The sequence below is a fragment of the Oncorhynchus mykiss genome, chromosome 18, assembly GCF_057628025.1.
Source record: "Oncorhynchus mykiss isolate SJ-2025 chromosome 18, ASM5762802v1, whole genome shotgun sequence".
NCBI classification, from domain to species: Eukaryota; Metazoa; Chordata; class Actinopteri; order Salmoniformes; family Salmonidae; genus Oncorhynchus; species Oncorhynchus mykiss.
Window position 1 is genome coordinate 9858357 of NC_143039.1, and position 19804 is coordinate 9878160.

Here is a 19804-nt window from a genome sequence, read left to right on the forward strand (position 1 = left end):
TCTACAGCACCAGTCTACAGGTCAGTCTACAGGTCTATACAGGAGACGTGTTATTTCCTCAGCCTGAGCATCCCAAATGGCCTTAGACAGTCAACAGTCTCCATAGGGAGACCCATAAGGAGACCCATAGGGAGGCCCATAGGGAGACCCATAAGGAGACCCATAGGGAGACCCATAGGGAGGCCCATAGGGAGACCCATAGGGAGACCCATAGGGAGGCTCATAGGGAGGCTCATAGGGAGGCTCATAGGGAGACCCATAGGGAGGCTCATGTATGGTGTATGAACTAGTAGTTGTTCTCTACCTGATCTGGGACAGGTCCCTGAACTAGTTGTTATCTACCTGATCTGGGACAGGTGCCTGAACTAGTTGTCATCTACCTGATCTGGGACAGGTGTCTGAACTTGTTGTTCTCTACCTGATCTGGGACAGGTGTAGGACAGGTGTGTGAACTAGATGTTGTTTTCTACCTGATCTGGGACAGGTGTCTGAACTAGTTGTTCTCTACCTGATCTGGGACAGGTGTAGGACAGGTGTCTGAACTAGATGTTGTTTTCTACCTGATCTGGGACAGGTGTCTGAACTAGTTGTTCTCTACCTGATCTGGGACAGGTGTCTGAACTAGTTGTTCTCTACCTGATCTGGGACAGGTGTTTGAACTAGTAGTTGTTCTCTAACTGATCTGGGACAGGTGTCTGAACTAGTTGTTATCTACCTGATCTGGGACAGGTGTCTGAACTAGTTGTTATCTACCTGATCTAGGACAGGTGTCTGAACTAGTTGTTCTCTACCTGATCTGGGACAGGTGTTTGAACTAGTAGTTGTTCTCTAACTGATCTGGGACAGGTGTCTGAACTAGTTGTTCTCTACCTGATCTGGGACAGGTGTGGGACAGGTGTCTGAACTAGATGTTGTTTTCTACCTGATCTGGGACAGGTGTCTGAACTAGTTGTTCTCTACCTGATCTGGGACAGGTGTCTGAACTAGTTGTTATCTACTTGATCTGGGACAGGTGTGTGAACTAGTTGTTATCTACCTGATCTGGGACAGGTGTCTGAACTAGTTGTTCTCTACCTGATCTGGGACAGGTGTCTGAACTAGTTGTTCTCTACCTGATCTGGGACAGGTGTCTGAACTAGTTGTTCTCTACCTGATCTGGGACAGGTGTCTGAACTAGTTGTTCTCTACCTGATCTGGGACAGGTGTCTGAACTAGTTGTTATCTACCTGATCTGGGACAGGTGTGTGAACTAGTTGTTCTCTACCTGATCTGGGACAGGTGTGTGAACTAGATGTTGTTTTCTACCTGATCTGGGACAGGTGTGTGAACTAGTTGTTATCTACCTGATCTGGGACAGGTGTGTGAACTAGTTGTTATCTACCTGATCTAGGACAGGTGTCTGAACTAGTTGTTATCTACCTGATCTAGGACAGGTGTCTGAACTAGTTGTTATCTACCTGATCTAGGACAGGTGTCTGAACTAGTTGTTCTCTACCTGATCTGGGACAGGTGTGTGAACTAGTAGTTGTTCTCTACCTGATCTGGGACAGGTGTGTGAACTAGTTGTTCTCTACCTGATCTGGGACAGGTGTGTGAACTCGAGGCCCACAGCGTTGGTGTGTCCGTCTGTCATCTGCAGCCTCAGCATCCTGGGGGCTCCCTGAGACTCCTCGTTGTCCTTGGGAGCCGACACGTTCCTCACCTTCTGAACCTGCAGCACACACGGACCCTCCAACTGAGGGAGGAAAAGATGAAAGACAGCGGCCGTGTTAATTAGGGCACACTGTAGCGTTTTTTACAGCCAGAGAGTGAGTTAGGGGTCCGTATTCATTAGGCACCAAACGGATCAAAACAGACAAAGCGAGAGGGGAGCTGAACTTGTCCAATAAGAAATTAAAATTTTAGTTTTTACGTTGCAAAAAAACATTTTTTTTCGCTCCGGTGTGTCCTAATGCCAGGGTTTGTTGCAGTAAAGACATCAGCCTTGTAACCCACGAACTGGCAAACAACCTCACCAGATGGTTCCAGCATCAATAACTGCTCCTCTGGGATGAATAAAGTTTATTGAATTGAGCTACCCTCGCCGTCTCCTCGCTCAAATGGACCTTACTGCTTTTACAGATGAAGTCGGGATGTTTACATACACTTAGGTTGGAGTCATTAAAACTCGTTTTTCAACCACTCCACACATTTCTTGTTAACAAACTATAGTTTAGGAAAGTCGGTTAGGACATCTACTTTGTGCACTACACAATTAATGTTTCCAACAATTGTTTTCAAACTGATTATTTCACTTATTACTTCACTGTATCACAATTCCAGTGGGTCAGAAGTTTACATACACTATGTTGACTGTGCCTCTAAACAGCTTGGAAAATTCCAGAAAATGATGTCATGGCTTTAGAAGCTTCTGATAGGCTAATTGACATCATTTGAGTCAATTGGAGGTGTACCTGCGGATGTATTTCAAGGCCTACCTTCAAACTCAGTGCCTCTTTGCTTAACATCATGGGAAAATCTAAAGAAATCAGAAAAAAAAATTGTAGACCTCCACAAGTCTGGTTCATCATTGGGAGCAATTTCCAAACGCCTAAAGATACCACGTTAATCTGTACAAACAATAGTACGCAAGAATAAACACCATGGGACCACGCAGTCGTCATACTGCTCAGGAAGGAGACACATTCTGTCTCCTAGAGATGAACGTACTTTGGTGCGAAAAGTGCAAATCAATCCCAGAACAACAGCAAAGGACCTTGTGAAGATGCTGGAGGAAACAGGTACAAAATGATCTATATCCACAGTTAAACAAGTCCTATATCGACATAACCTGAAAGGCCGCTCAGCAAGGAAGAAGCCACTGCTCCAAAACCGCCATAAAAAAGCCAGACTACGGTTTGCAACTGCACATGGGGACAAAGATCGTACTTTTTGGAGAAATGTCCTCTGGTCTGATGAAACAAAAATAGAACTGTTTGGCCATAATGACCATCGTTATGTTTGGAGAAAAAAGGGGGAGGCTTGCAAGCCAAAGAACACCATCCCAACCGTGAAGCATGGGGGTGGCAGCATCATGTTGTGGGGGTGCTTTGCTGCAGGAGGGACTGGTGCACTTCACAAAATAGATGGCATCATGAGGAAAGAAAATTATGTGGATATATTGAAGCAACATCTCAAGACATCAGTCAGGAAGTTAAAGCTTGGTTGCAAATGGGTCTTCCAAATGGACAATGACCCCAATCATACTTCCAAAGTTGTGGCAAAATGGCTTAAGGACAACAAAATCAAGGTATTGGAGTGGCCATCACAAAGCCCTGACCTCAGTCATATTGAAAATCTGTGGGCAGAACTGAAAAAGCGTGTGCGAGCAAGGAGGCCTACAAACCTGACTCAGTTACACCAGCTCTGTCAGAGGAGGAATGGGCCAAAATTCACCCAACTTATTGTGGGAAGCTTGTGGAAGGCTAGCCGAAACATTTCACCCAAGTTAAACAATGTAAAGGCAATGCTACCAAATACTAATTGAGTGTATGTGACCTTCTGACCCACTGGGAATGTGATGAAAGAAATAAAAGATGAAATAAATCATTCTCTCTACTATTATTCTGACATTTCACATTCTTAAAATAAAGTGGTGATCCTAACTGACCTAAGACTGGGAATTTTTGCTAGGATGAAATGTCAGGAATTGTGAAAAACTGAGTTTAAATGTATTTGGCTAAGGTGTATGTAGACTTCCGACTTCAACTGTAAGTACCTGACCTCCCTTAACACTGATGTACCTGACCTTCCTTAACACTTATGTACCTGACCTTCCTTAATGCTGATGTACCTGACCTTCCTTAACACTTATGTACCTGACCTTCCTTAATGCTGATGTACCTGACCTTCCTTAACACTTATGTACCTGACCTTCCTTAACACTGATGTACCTGACCTCCCTTAACACTTATGTACCTGACCTTCCTTAACGCTTAAGTACCTGACCTTCCTTAACGGCCATGTACCTGACCTTCCTTAACGCTTAAGTACCTGACCTTCCTTAACACTGATGTACCTGACCTTCCTTAACGCTTAAGTACCTGACCTTCCTTAACACTGATGTACCTGACCTCCCTTAACACTTATGTACCTGACCTTCCTTAACGGCCATGTACCTGACCTTCCTTAACGGCCATGTACCTGACCTTCCTTAACGCTTAAGTACCTGACCTTCCTTAACACTGATGTACCTGACCTTCCTTAACGCTTAAGTACCTGACCTTCCTTAACACTGATGTACCTGACCTTCCTGAATGCTTAAGTACCTGACTTTCCTTAATGAACCAGACCTTCCTGAACGCTTAAGTACCTGACTTTCCTTAATGAACCAGACCTTCCTGAATGCTTAAGTACCTGACCTTCCTGAATGCTTAAGTACCTGACCTTCCTTAACACTTATGTACCGTTAAACAGAGTGTGTTTGTTCTTCAGGTCCATGCTGTAAACAGAGAAGCGGCAACTAAAGAGCCATAAAGAAATAACACTACTCAGATGGTTCTTTTCACAGCTCTGGTTCTGGTTCCCTTGTTTACATTCAACTGAGGTTTACACGTCCCAATTAAAATAGTTTCTGGGCTCCAAGAGCTGGCATTCTACGGCATATTCAATCACCTCTTTGTAAATGCAGTACATATTAATTGCAATCTAGTGATAACCAACTCTGGGAAAAGAGCCAAGCAAAGATGATAATAACTTAATGCAGACAGACTGATACATTCTGAATCACCAGCATTGATGGCGCTTCCCCTGTTAGACAAATGCAGAGTGGGAGTTGTACTTACCTGAAAGGAGTGCAATATCTTATACAGAGCCTTAGGAGGACCGTGGGTTATTAGCTCTCTGAGGACCGTGGGTTATTAGCTCTCTGAGGACCGTGGGTTATTAGCTCTCTGAGGACCGTGGGTTATTAGCTCTCTGAGGACCGTGGGTTATTAGCTCTCTGAGCTTTAGGAGGACCGTGGGTTATTAACTCTCTGAGCTTTAGGAGGACCGTGGGTTATTAGCTCTCTGAGCTTTAGGAGGGCCGTGGGTTATTAGCTCTATGGGCTTTAAGAGGACCGTGGGTTATTAGCTCTATGGGCTTTAAGAGGACCGTGGGTTATTAGCTCTATGGGCTTTAAGTGGACCGTGGGTTATTAGCTCTCTGAGCTTTAGGAGGACCGTGGGTTATTAGCTCTCTGGGCTTTAGGAGGACCGTGGGTTATTAGCTCTCTGAGGACCGTGGGTTATTAGCTCTCTGAGCTTTAGGAGGACCGTGGGTTATTAGCTCTCTGGGCTTTAGGAGGGCCGTGGGTTATTAGCTCTCTGGGCTTTAGGAGGACCGTGGGTTATTAGCTCTCTGAGCTTTAGGAGGACCGTGGGTTATTAGCTCTCTGAGGACCGCAGGTTATTAGCTCTCTGAGCTTTAGGAGGATCGTGGGTTATTAGCTCTCTTTGCTTTAGAAGGACAGTGGATTATTTGCTCACATATTAATTAATTAATTCATTAATTCATTAATTCATTATCTCCCTCGTCATCATCTGTGGCTTTTTCTCAGTAGAACTCAGTGCAACTCCCCACATGGCTGAAGGCAGGAATGAACGCATTTTAAAGCTGGTGTGACAGAGACATCTAGTGGCCTTTGGAAGTAGTGCATTTTTCTGTATTTCTCAAACGTGCACAGGACAGTGTAACCAACAGGGTATAAAACCCGGGTCAGGTGCATGTTGTTTTCAAGGCTGAGATAAATAGCCCACTGAGCTAAAGCCTAGGAATTCGCTTTCTATGTTGCCATGGGTCTTCAGCATGGTTACTCACCACAGCAGTCTAGCTTGACTAACCCCCATATCCACAGACCATTAGACAATCCTGTTGGTTCTAACTTTGTTTTTGTTCTGTGTCGAATCATTATGATAGGATCTTTGACAGTTTCGCTGACCCTTTGGCGTACACATATCTGTGCTAATACACGCACGCACGCACGCACGCACACACACACGCACACACACACACACACACACACACACACACACACACACACACACACACACACACACACACACACACACACACACACACACCGCCTCACCTTCTCCACCCGGCCACTGTTGATGTCCACAGGGAGAAACTTCCTGCCAATAGGCCTCAAGTCACTCTGTAGAGATAGTCACAGAGACGGGGGGGGAGAGATAAGCAACACTTATCCCAACCAACATATTAGGCCGACAATGAGATGACCTGTAGTAAACCTCGAGATGCATCATTGAAAAGCAATGTAGAGAAACCTGTTTTGAAAGCACTGGCAAATATTGGCCTGAATCTTGATTCTCCACACGTCTCTCAGAGTGGGCAAGAGCACACCCCTAGTCACGGACGTCAAAAACTATTGGATTGGTGTCGGTCTGATTAGTCTGATTGGGGCGGCAGGGTAGCCTAGTGGTTAGAGTGTAGAGGTGGCAGGTAGCCTAGTGGTTAGAGTGTAGAGGCGGCAGGGTAGCCTAGTGGTTAGAGCGTTGGACTAGTAACCGGAAGGTTGCAAGTTCAAATCCCCGAGCTGACAAGGTACAAATCTGTCGTTCTGCCCCTGAACAGGCAGTTAACCCACTATTCCCAAGTAGGCCGTCATTGAAAATAAGAATTTGTTCTTAACTGACTTGCCTGGTTAAATAAAGGTTAAAAATTAAAAAAATAAAACTGTAATGTACAATTAATTGGTATAGACAGCCAGACGTGTACAAATGTTCCTTACAAGCCAGAATGTTTAAGACATTTGCCTGCTCTAAATTTGAGACTAAATATCCACAGGAAGGTCTTGTTTACCCGACATCGTAGAGAGTCCCAAACCGTATGTGGTTTGGTACTGAGGTAAAGTGAGTTTTATGTTGGATATTTGGATTCCAATCTTAAAAAAAAAAAAGATTCAGAATATACCATTTTCATTGTCACGGCATGCTTGGTTCAATCGCTATTGACGAGAGATTCTGGGCTTTGAGCACACTAAAAAGTCACTTAAAACAATACTTTCCTGTGAAGATTTTGTCTTAAATTTAGAACAGCGGAAGGACAAACCACACAAACCAACCGGTAGAGTCAAACTTTACATGTCATTTTAATCAACATTCTGGCTTGTAAAGGAACATTTACACCATTTGTGCTCACAAATGACCCAGAGGCTGTCTATACCAATTAAGTGTGTACTACAGCCTGATTATTCAGACTAGATTGTCGTAAAGCATTGGCTGGAGGGACAGGGGGAAGTGTGCAAGTACAAACAATGGTGGAGAATTGGAATGCAGCCACATTAGTGTGACTTTCATTTATCTGACATACCGGCAAAACATTCAATAAGCAATGTAGAGGAATCTGTTTTACACAAACCTGTTTTTTGTAAAAAGCTTGATTGATTTTTTAAAAATCACGTCTCTTTTCTACTCAAACCCCTGGGGTCAGTTAAATGTACATCTACACAGGTGAAAGGTGAAAACATATTTTATTTTTTTGTTGGTATACTAGAAGAGAGATGTGAGAATACTAGCTACTTACATTGAGTGCAACGCGAATAAGGTAATTAGCTGAGGGGTTCTCAGAAGTGCCTTTCAACTCCTCTATTCCTTCGTCTGTAAGGTACCTGTGTAGGAGGTCAACCAAAAGAAAGGGCTCACGTGTCAATGGCGTAACCAATGCACTGTGGTTATTAAACAACAACACTCCAGCTAGCCACAGTGAACAAACACATTGAAAATCAAAAGCTAGCCAGCCAACTCGCATATCACTCGAAATAACATAGCTAACAACTGACTAGCAGATCAACTTTGAAGATATATTAATAGCTAGCTACAGTGCAGTAATGTAGAGCTAGCTACAGTACAGTAATGTAAAGCTAGCTACAGTAATGTAATGTATTGCTAGCTACAGTAATGTAATGTATTGCTAGCTAGCTAAAGTAATGTAATGTATTGCTAGCTAGCTACAGTACAGTAATGTAGAGCTAGCTACAGTACAGTAGTGTAGAGCTAGCTAGCTACAGTACAGTAATGTAGAGCTAGCTACAGTAATGTAATGTATTGCTAGCTAGCTACAGTAATGTAATGTATTGCTAGTTAGCTACAGTATAGTAATGTATTGCTAGCTAGCTACAGTACAGTAGTGGAGCTAGCTACAGTACAGTAGTGTAGAGCTAGCTACAGTACAGTAGTGTAGAGCTAGCTAGCGACAGTACAGTAATGTAGAGCTAGCTACAGTAATGTAATGTATTGCTAGTTAGCTACAGTACAGTAATGTATTGCTAGTTAGCTACAGTACAGTAGTGGAGCTAGCTACAGTACAGTAGTGTAGAGCTAGCTACAGTACAGTACAGTAGTGTAGAGTACAGTACAGTAATGTAGAGTTAGCTACAGTACAGTAGTGTAGAGCTAGCTACAGTACAGTAATGTATTGCTAGCTACAGTACAGTAGTGTAGAGCTAGCTACAGTACAGTAGTGTAGAGCTAGCTACAGTACAGTAATGTAGAGCTAGCTAGCTACAGTACAGTAATGTAGAGCTAGCTAGCTACAGTACATTCATGTATTGCTAGCTAGCTACAGTACAGTAATGTATTGCTAGGTAGCTACTAAGCTTCAAATGAGCATACACGGCCTTGTTAGTTAGCATATCAAAGCTAAACATGCTAAAATAATTGACAGCAATTTGCTAGACAAATTCACAACATCAACTGCCAAAATAATAATTATTAGCTACTGTTACCAGTCCGTAGGCCAGAAATGTCATATATCTATCTACATTATCACAGGCATCACAGTATGTGAGATCCTAAATGAGGTGTTAACTAGAAAAGCTAAAGCTATGCTAGCAAAGTGAACGTGTAATGTAGCTAGCTAGCACATTAGCCACAAGCTACCCACCAGCCTTCTTTAGTGAGGGCTAAGTTGATTTCAGCCATTTTCTTTCAAATAAAAAAATAAAGTATCAAATGCAAATATAGTCGATGAACTATTTAATTTGTGGATTATCCATTGTTTTTTTAATCTTTAATAATTTATCCGCTAATCAATGAGTTTAGCCGGATATTTTTAGCGTTTTGCCGGACTAAAAACAAATGACCTCCCGTTGGAAGAGACGTCAAAGTTGAATCTGATACTTGTCGGCAAAGAGGGAAGGAAGAAAAACAGCAGCCCCAGTGGCAAAGACAGTCACTACATCTACGGTGCTTTAATCAATCCAATGATCTATCTACTACACTCTGTGCAATGTCCTAACAATCCAATGATCTATCTACTACACTCTGTGAAATATAATAATGTTAGTTTCAATTCACCTTTATTTAACCAGGGAGGCAAGTTGAGAACAAGTTCTCATTTACAATTGCGACCTGGCCAAGATAAAGCAAAGCAGTTCGACGTATACAACAACACAGAGTTACTAATACAAACATACAAGTCAATAAGACTGGTTTTAATGTCTATGGTCACTGACTGCAAAGAGGCCTGGGGTTGAGTCCCGGGTCGGTCTGCACCCAGAATTAGCTACAACGTTCTTCTGTATAATTTAGGTCGAACACCTTGCATAGCCTAGTTTAGGAAGTCTAACAGTTAAGCCTATATAACAAAAGATAATTTTAGAATTAGGGGGTAACTAAAAATCCAGTAGAATGCATGGGTAAAATCACTGGGGAAGCCAAGCCAGAAAAAAAGACACATTACAACCTGTGTGTTGTGATAATTGTGTTGTTTCCTCTACAATCTTAGTTCATATGCCTCTATAACCTGTTAGTTCATATGCCTCTATAACCTGTTAGTTCATATGCCTTACCTCTATAACCTGTTAGTTCATATGCCTCTATAACCTGTTAGTTCATATGCCTCTATAACCTGTTAGTTCATATGCCTCTATAACCTGTTGGTTCATATGCCTCTATAACCTGTTAGTTAATATGCCGCTATAACCTGTTGGTTCATATGCCTTACCTCTATAACCTGTTAGTTCACATGCCTCTATAACCTGTTAGTTCATATGCCTTACCTCTATAACCTGTTAGTTCATATACCTCTATAACCTGTTAGTTCATATGCCTCTATAACCTGTTAGTTCATATACCTCTATAACCTGTTAGTTCATATGCCTCTATAACCTGTTAGTTCATATGCCTCTATAACCTGTTAGTTCATATGCCTTGCCTCTATAACCTGTTAGTTCATATGTCTTACCTCTATAACCTGTTAGTTCATATACCTCTATAACCTGTTAGTTCATATGCCTCTATAACCTGTTAGATCATATGCCTCTATAACCTGTTAGTTCATATGCCTTACCTCTATAACCTGTTAGATCATATGCCTCTATAACCTGTTAGTTCATATGCCTCTATAACCTGTTAGTTCATATGCCTCTATAACCTGTTAGTTCATATGCCTTGCCTCTATAACCTGTTAGTTCATATACCTCTATAACCTGTTAGTTCATATGCCTCTATAACCTGTTAGTTCATATGCCTTGCCTCTATAACCTGTTAGATCATATGCCTCTATAACCTTTTAATGACAATTCAGGCATTCCAGAATGTAATTTTACTCTTTTCTTTGCATATAAAATGAAAGAGAGAGAGAAAAGGTTAATGTTAATATAAATATCTATATTTGTATTCATTAGTAATAATTGACTTTGAACATGTTTTTCTATAATAACACCAGTACCAGCAACACCAGTGACAAATCTTCAGAGAATATAGAATATCTAAAATGGAGGCCACAGTAGCTCAAACAACACTTCTTAAGTTGTAAATGAATGAAAATCACGTGATTGGATCAATTATTTTAATCAAATTTCCTTTTCACCTTTTACTATAAACTGTGTAACACCAGAGACACATCTAAAAGCTTCGCATGAAATTACCAAATTAGTAGTCAAATTGCTTAACATATGACGAAAAAGTGCAGACTCATGATGTGCTTTTCAAAACAGCCCGCCTAAAAAAATTGCAATATAACTGTCTTACAAACATGTTTTATGAACAATAAAACACTTATGTTAAAAGTAAAACATATATTGTGTCATTATTTAATATTTCTAGGTGTTTTCTCCTGGTAGTTAAGGTGGGGCTGGACAGGAAAGACACCATTCTTGTATAATGACCTTCATCATCTATAGACTGAGGCTTGTGGTTAGACCTGTAACAAGTTAACAATGGACGCAACATTGCTGTCTCAGGTGGGTGCTTTACCCGAACTCACGCTCCCTGCCCCGTGGCTATGCAAGGTGTCAATCACAGGGGTTCGGGGGGGCAGCCGGTGAGCCCGACAGCCTCCTCAACTCAATTTGTGCATTAGGATACATTCACGCACTAATAATGTAAGAGGTATGCTAGGCATATGGAAGAGTAGGAAGTGTAGGAAGTGTAGGTCATTGAGTCCATGATAACATGTATCCTAACAAGTGGTCCAGGGCCTTTGGAAGAAGAACAGCCCCACAGCATCAAAGATCCACCGCCCATACTTCATAGTGGGGATGAGGTACTTTTCTAGAAGGCTATCTTTCTTTTGTCTTCGCCAAACCGACGTCTGGTGTTTGTTTACAAAAAGCTCCATTTTGGTCTCATCTGACCATAGAACCCGGTCCCATTGAAACTCTATGTTGGTCTGATCTGATCATAGAACCTGGTCCCATTGAAACTCTATGTTGGTCTCATCTGACCATAGAACCGGGTCCCATTGAAACTCTATGTTGGTCTCATCTGACCATAGAACCGGGTCCCATTGAAACTCTATGTTGGTCTCATCTGATCATAGAACCCAGTCCCATTGAAACTCTATGTTGGTCTCATCTGACCATAGAACCCAGTCCCATTGAAACTCTATGTTGGTCTCATCTGATCATAGAACCCGGTCCCATTGAAACTCTATGTTGGTCTCATCTGACCATAGAACCCGGTCCCATTGAAACTCTATGTTGGTCTCATCTGACCATGGAACCCGGTCCCATTGAAACTCTATATTGGTCTCATCTGATCATAGAACCCGGTCCCATTGAAACTCTATGTTGGTCTCATCTGATCATAGAACCCGGTCCCATTGAAACTCTATGTTGGTCTCATCTGATCATAGAACCCGGTCCCATTGAAACTCTATGTTGGTCTCATCTGACCATAGAACCCGGTCCCATTGAAACTCTATGTTGGTCTCATCTGATAATAGAACCCGGTCCCATTGAAACTCTATATTGGTCTCATCTGACCATAGAACCCGGTCCCATTGAAACTCTATGTTGGTCTCATCTGACCATAGAACCCGGTCCCATTGAAACTCTATGTTGGTCTCATCTGACCATAGAACCCGGTCCCATTGAAACTCTATGTTGGTCTCATCTGACCATAGAACCGGGTCCCATTGAAACTCTATATTGGTCTCATCTGACCACAGAACCCGGTCCCATTGAAACTCTATGTTGGTCTCATCTGACCATAGAACCCGGTCCCATTGAAACTCAATATTGGTCTCATCTGACCATAGAACCCGGTCCCATTGAAACTCTATATTGGTCTCATCTGACCATAGAACCCGGTCCCATTGAAAGTATATATTGGTCTCATCTGACCATAGAACCCGGTCCCATTGAAACTCTATGTTGGTCTCATCTGATCATAGAACCCGGTCCCATTGAAACTCTATGTTGGTCTCATCTGACCATAGAACCCAGTCCCATTGAAACTCTATGTTGGTCTCATCTGACCATAGAACCGGGTCCCATTGAAACTCTATATTGGTCTCATCTGACCATAGAACCCGGTCCCATTGAAACTCTATGTTGGTCTCATCTGACCATAGAACCCGGTCCCATTGAAACTCTATGTTGGTCTCATCTGACCATAGAACCCGGTCCCATTGAAACTCTATGTTGGTCTCATCTGATCATAGAACCCGGTCCCATTGAAACTCTATGTTGGTCTCATCTGACCATAGAACCCAGTCCCATTGAAACTCTATGTTGGTCTCATCTGACCATAGAACCGGGTCCCATTGAAACTCTATATTGGTCTCATCTGATCATAGAACCCAGTCCCATTGAAACTCTATGTTGGTCTCATCTGACCATAGAACCCAGTCCCATTGAAACTCTATGTTGGTCTCATCTGACCATAGAACCCGGTCCCATTGAAACTCTATGTTGGTCTCATCTGACCATAGAACCCGGTCCCATTGAAACTCTATATTGGTCTCATCTGACCATAGAACCCGGTCCCATTGAAACTCTATGTTGGTCTCATCTGACCATAGAACCGGGTCCCATTGAAACTCTATATTGGTCTCATCTGACCATAGAACCCGGTCCCATTGAACCTCTATGTTGGTCTCATCTGACCATAGAACCGGGTCCCATTGAAACTCTATGTTGGTCTCATCTGACCATAGAACCGGGTCCCATTGAAACTCTATATTGGTCTCATCTGACCATAGAACCGGGTCCCATTGAAACTCTATGTTGGTCTCATCTGACCATAGAACCCGGTCCCATTGAACCTCTATGTTGGTCTCATCTGACCATAGAACCGGGTCCCATTGAAACTCTATGTTGGTCTGATCTGATCATAGAACCCGGTCCCATTGAAACTCTATGTTGGTCTCATCCGATCATAGAACCGGGTCCCATTGAAACTCTATGTTGGTCTCATCTGACCATAGAACCCGGTCCCATTGAAACTCTATATTGGTCTCATCTGACCATAGAACCCAGTCCCATTGAAACTCTATGTTGGTCTCATCCGATCATAGAACCGGGTCCCATTGAAACTCTATGTTGGTCTCATCTGATCATAGAACCCGGTCCCATTGAAACTCTATGTTGGTCTCATCTGACCATAGAACCTGGTTCCATTGAACCTCTCTGTTGGTCTCATCTGACCATAGAACCTGGTTCCATTGAACCTCTCTGTTGGTCTCATCTGACCATAGAACCGGGTCCCATGAAACTCTATATTGGTCTCATCTGACCATAGAACCGGGTCCCATGAAACTCTATGTTGGTCTCATCTGACCATAGAACCCGGTCCCATTGAAACTCTATGTTGGTCTCATCTGACCATAGAACTCGGTCCCATTGAAACTCTATGTTGGTCTCATCTGACCATAGAACCTGGTTCCATTGAACCTCTCTGTTGGTCTCATCTGACCATAGAACCTGGTTCCATTGAACCTCTCTGTTGGTCTCATCTGATCATAGAACCGGGTCCCATTGAAAGTCCCAGTAATGTTTGTCGAACTGTAGGCACTTGAGTTTGTTGTTCGATGACAGCAAAGGATTTTTTAATGGAAACCCTCCTAAACAACTTGTGGTTATGTAGATGGCGTCTGATTGTAATCTTGGAGACTTTCTGACCCCAAAACCCAACTAACGTCTGCAATTCTCCTTCTGTGATCCTTGGAGATTTTTGTTGGCCACTCGAACCATCCTCCTCACCGTGCTTGGGGTCAATATAGAGACACGTTCTCTTCCAGGCCGATCGTTACCATCTCCAGTTGCTTTAAACTTCTTCATTATTGCCCTGATAGAGGAAATGGACATTTTAAACCTATTTTCTCAGTCATTTCCTGGTTTGTGCAGCTCAACAACCTTTTGTCTCAAATCGTTACTGTTTTCCCAGGTTTTTCCCATTGTGATGGATGACTATGGGAACTTGGCCTGTGTGTCACCTCATATTTATACCACCAGTGAAACAGGAAGTCATGGCTTACCACTTAAGTGTTCCTACACACTCAGGTGAACTTAAAAAATGTGAAATATGAATGGCAATATACTTCAGTTAGATTTTACTCATTAGAAATTCTAGGGGTGCCAATAATTGTGGCACACATGTTTTAGAGAAAAAATATTTATTTAATTTATTTCACGTACATTTTTCTTCAATCATTTTACTTCAATTAAAAGGTTTGATTTTTGTGAATATTTTTCAATAAAATACCAAAAGGACAAAACAGCCATTTTGCTCATATTTACCAACGGTGCCAATATTAGTGGAGGGCACTGTTCTCTGAATGACCTGAAATGTATAAATCCCCTATCGATCTTTCACATTCAGGACAAGGCCAACCCCAAGCTGTATCCAGGGCTGGCCTGGATATGTTCTTCACACCAACATTTCTAGCATGGTTCAAAACCATTATGTTGGATGCATGTCATCTGGACTTGGCTTGGCTCAGTGTCAGCTTGGTCCAGGCCAACTCATCTGGACTTGGCTTGGCTCAGTGTCAGCTTAGTCCAGGCCGACTCATCTGGACTTGGCATGGCTCAGTGTCAGCTTAGTCCAGGCCGACTCATCTGGACTTGGCATGGCTCAGTGTCAGCTTAGTCCAGGCCGACTCATCTGGACTTGGCATGGCTCAGTGTCAGCTTAGTCCCACAGTGTGTAAACCACCATTGTGTTCTTATGTTCTGAGTTCCGACAGTACAACCTTAGAAAAAAAGTGTTCCAGAAGGGTTCTTCGGCTGTCTCCATAGAAGAACCCTTTTTTGGTTCCAGGTAGAACCCATTTTGGTTCCAAGTAGAACTCTTTTTGGAAAGGGTTTTACATGGAACCCAAAAGGGTTCTACCTGGAACTGAAACGGTTCAACCTCGAACCAAAAAGGGTTCTTCAAAGGGGTTCTCCTATGGGGACAGCCGAAGAACCGTTTTAGGTTGTAGATAGCACCTTTTTTTTCCTAAGAGTGTACCTCTCTTCACACTACAGAGCCAAACTCAACTAGGCTGGCCTGGTTAGTCATTCAGCAGTTGCTGGAAGCCTGCGGAAGCCTGTGGGAGCCTGTGGAAGCCTGGAAGCCTGTGGAAGCCTGTGGAAGTGTGTGGAAGCATGCGGAAGCCTGTGGGAGCCAGTGGAAGCCTGGAAGTCTGTGGAAGTCTGAGGAAGCCTGGAAACCTGGAAGTCTGTGGAAGCCTGTGGGAGCCTGTGGAAGCCTGGAAGTCTGTGGGAGCCTGTGGGAGCCTGTGGAAGCCTGGAAGTCTGTGGGAGCCTGTGGGAGCCTGTGGGAGCCTGTGGAAGCCTGTGGGAGCCAGTGGAAGCCTGGAAGTCTGTGGGAGCCTGTGGGAGCCTGTGGGAGCCTGTGGAAGCCTGTGGGAGCCAGTGGAAGCCTGGAAGTCTGTGGAAGTCTGAGGAAGCCTGGAAGCCTGGAAGTCTGTGGAAGCCTGGAAGTCTGTGGAAGCCTGTGGGAGCATGTGGAAGCCTGTGGGAGCCTGTTGGAGCCTGTGGAAGCCTGTGCTGAAATTGAACATGTGAGATAAGGGGTTCAGTGACAATACTGCATAATATAGGCTAATGAGCTGCACTGTGCCCCTTCTATCAATTATTACAACTAGATACACCTGGACAGGAAGTTGGGTAACTGGAGAAGATGAAATACTTTTGGATGGAATTACAGAACATTATGCATCAATATACCAAGATGTACTCAAGAGCCATATAAGGGCGTTTCAGACAGACGAGGTAGTTTGACACATTTTCACTTGATATCATATTCATGCCTGTCAACATTTAAAACACCTCCAACTGTTACGGTATTTAAAAATATTCAATATTTACAACACAAATACCGTTGTTTTGATCACCTGGAATTTCATGTGAATTTCATGTCATCGTTTTAACAGTACCTCTCTGTAAGGTTATGAACACAACCTGTAAGGTTATGAACACAACCTAACTAATACTGTCTGATGACTGATGCTACAGGGAGGTTAGCTAATACTGTCTGATGACTGATGCTACAGGAACGATGGGGAGCAGGTGTTGTGTAACGATGGGGAGCAGGTGTTGCGTAACGATGGGGAGCAGGTGTTGAGTAACGATGGGGAGCAGGTATGTGTAACGATGGGGAGCAGGTGTGTGTAACGATGGGGAGCAGGTGTTGAGTAACGATGGGGAGCAGGTATGTGTAACGATGGGGAGCAGGTGTGTGTAACGATGGGGAGCAGGTGTTGTGTAACGATGGGGAGCAGGTGTTGCGTAACGATGGGGAGCAGGTGTTGAGTAACGATGGGGAGCAGGTATGTGTAACGATGGGGAGCAGGTGTGTGTAACGATGGGGAGCAGGTGTTGCGTAACGATGGGGAGCAGGTGTTGCATACCGATGGGGAGCAGGTGTTGAGTAACGATGGGGAGCAGGTGTTGTGTAACGATGGGGAGCAGGTGTTGTGTAACGATGGGGAGCAGGTGTTGAGTAACGATGGGGAGCAGGTGTTGAGTAACGATGGGGAGCAGGTGTTGAGTAACGATGGGGAGCAGGTGTTGAGTAACGATGGGGAGCAGGTGTTGTGTAACGATGGGGAGCAGGTGTTGTGTAACGATGGGGAGCAGGTGTTGTGTAACGATGGGGAGCAGGTGTTGTGTAACGATGGGGAGCAGGTGTTGAGTAACGATGGGGAGCAGGTGCAGGTGTGTTCTTAACGATGGGGAGCAGGAGCGGGAGTCAGAGTGACAGTCTCAGTGTATCAAAATCCAAGTGTTTAATATTGGTAATAAACAGTGTCCTGTTTCACACCTTTCAACATATTCACACCTGCTTTTGTGATGTGCCTTTGGCATTCAGAAGATAGCAACGGTGTTTTTAAAGTTTTAAGTTTCTCGGGGTACATATATCACTGACAATCTGAAATGGTCCACCCACACAGACGGGGAAGAAGGCACAACAGCACCTCTTCAACCTCAGGAGGCTGAAGAAAAAGAAACTCACAAACTTATACAAATGCACAATCGAGAGCATCCTGTCGGGCTGTATCACCGCCTGGTACGGAAACTGCTCCGCCCACAACCGTAAGGCTCTCCAGAGGGTGGTGAGGTCTGCACAACGCATCACCCCCGGGGGCAAACTACCTGCCCTCCAGGACACCTACACCACCCGATGTCACAGGAAGGCCAAAAAGATCATCAAGGACAACAACCATCCGAGCCACTGTCTGTTCACCCCGCTATCATCCAGAAGGCGAGGTCAGTACAGGTGCATCAAAGCTGGGACCGAGAGACTGAAAAACAGCTTCTATCTCAAGGCCATCAGACTGTTAAACAGCCGCCACTAACACAGAGAGACTGAAAAACAGCTTCTATCTCAAGGCCATCAGACTGTTAAACAGCCGTCACTAACACAGAGAGACTGAAAAACAGCTTCTATCTCAAGGCCATCAGACTGTTAAACAGCCGTCACTAACACAGAGAGACTGAAAAACAGCTTCTATCTCAAGGCCATCAGACTGTTAAACAGCCGCCACTAACACAGAGAGACTGCTGCCCTATAAACACAGACTAGAAATCACTGGCCACTTTAATAAATGGATCACTAGTTTAATAATGTTTACATATCTTACATGACTCATCTCATATGTATATACTGTATTCTATACATTACTCATCTCATATGTATATACTGTATTCTATACTATATCTTAGTCTATATATATTACTCATCTCATATGTATATACTGCATTCTATACTATATCTTAGTCTATATATTACTCATCTCGTATGTATATACTGTATTCTATACTATTCTACTGTATCTTAGTCTATACATTACTCATCTCATATGTATATACTGTATTCTATACTATATCTTAGTCTATGTATTACTCATCTCATATGTATATACTGTATTCTATACTATATCTTAGTCTATATATTACTCATCTCATATGTATATACTGTATTCTATACTATCTAGTGTATATAAGTCTATGCCACTCTGTTAATACTCATCCATATATTTATATATTCTTAATTGCATTCCTTTACTTAGATTTGTGTGTATTAAGTAGTTGTTGTGAATGTATTAGATAACGTGTTAGATATTACTGCTAGAAGCACAAGCATTTCTCTACACCCGCACTAACATCTGCTAACCGTGTGTATGTGACCAATAACATTTGATTTGTGTACAAATAGTTTTGCCTTTGCAACATCACAGTTTATTGCAGACAGACTTTCTACAAGGGGTCTTCACACGGCACAGTCTAAAACACAAAGCAGAGGGCCAGTACGGTGGTCCAGGTCCTGGTACACTATCAGGGGTCAAAACCAGAGGGCCAGCACGGTGGTCCAGGTCCTGGTACACTATCAGGGGTCAAAACCAGAGGGCCAGCACGGTGGTCCAGGTCCTGGTACACTATCAGGGGTCAAAACCAGAGGGCCAGTACGGTGGTCCAGGTCCTGGTTTACTATCAGGGGTCAAAACCAGAGGGCCAACACGGTGGTCCAGGTCCTGGTATACTATCAGGGGTCAAACCCAGAGGGCCAGCACGTTGGTCCAGGTCCTGGTTTACTATCAGGGGTCAAACCCAGAGGGCCAGTACGGTGGTCCAGGTCCTGGTATACTATCAGGGGTCAAAACCAGAGGGCCAGTACGGTGGTCCAGGTCCTGGTACACTATCAGGGGTCAAAACTGTGGTTCTTAACCAGGTCCTGGTATACTATCAGGGGTCAAACCCAGAGGGCCAACACGGTGGTCCAGGTCCTGGTATACTATCAGGGGTCAAACCCAGAGGGCCAACACGGTGGTCCAGGTCCTGGTACACTATCAGGGGTCAAAACCAGAGGGCCAGCACGGTGGTCCAGGTCCTGGTACACTATCAGGGGTCAAAACCAGAGGGCCAGTACGGTGGTCCAGGTCCTGGTACACTATCAGGGGTCAAAACCAGAGGGCCAACACGGTGGTTCTTAACCAGGTCCTGGTATACTATCAGGGGTCAAAACCAGAGGGCCAACACGGTGGTCCAGGTCCTGGTACACTATCAGGGGTCAAAACCAGAGGGCCAAC

The 19804-nt window shown here is 43.7% G+C and overlaps 1 protein-coding gene across 5 annotated transcripts in view; it reads right to left on the minus strand.

The window, feature by feature from the left end:
* Positions 1-9167, minus strand: part of LOC110517270 (tudor domain-containing protein 3) — a 64814-nt gene extending 55647 nt beyond the window's left edge. For all 5 annotated transcript variants that reach the window (XM_090206732.1, XM_090206733.1, XM_090206731.1 and 2 more), the window contains exons 1-4: positions 8924-9167; positions 7565-7649; positions 6111-6176; positions 1575-1735 (exon numbers count right to left, since the gene is read on the minus strand). In XM_090206732.1, coding sequence (XP_090062858.1) covers positions 1575-1735; positions 6111-6176; positions 7565-7649; positions 8924-8961 — 350 coding nt within the window. In that variant the 5' untranslated portion in view covers positions 8962-9167. The remainder of the gene's footprint in view (positions 1-1574; positions 1736-6110; positions 6177-7564; positions 7650-8923) is intronic.
* Between the last annotated feature and the right edge of the window lie 10637 nt (positions 9168-19804).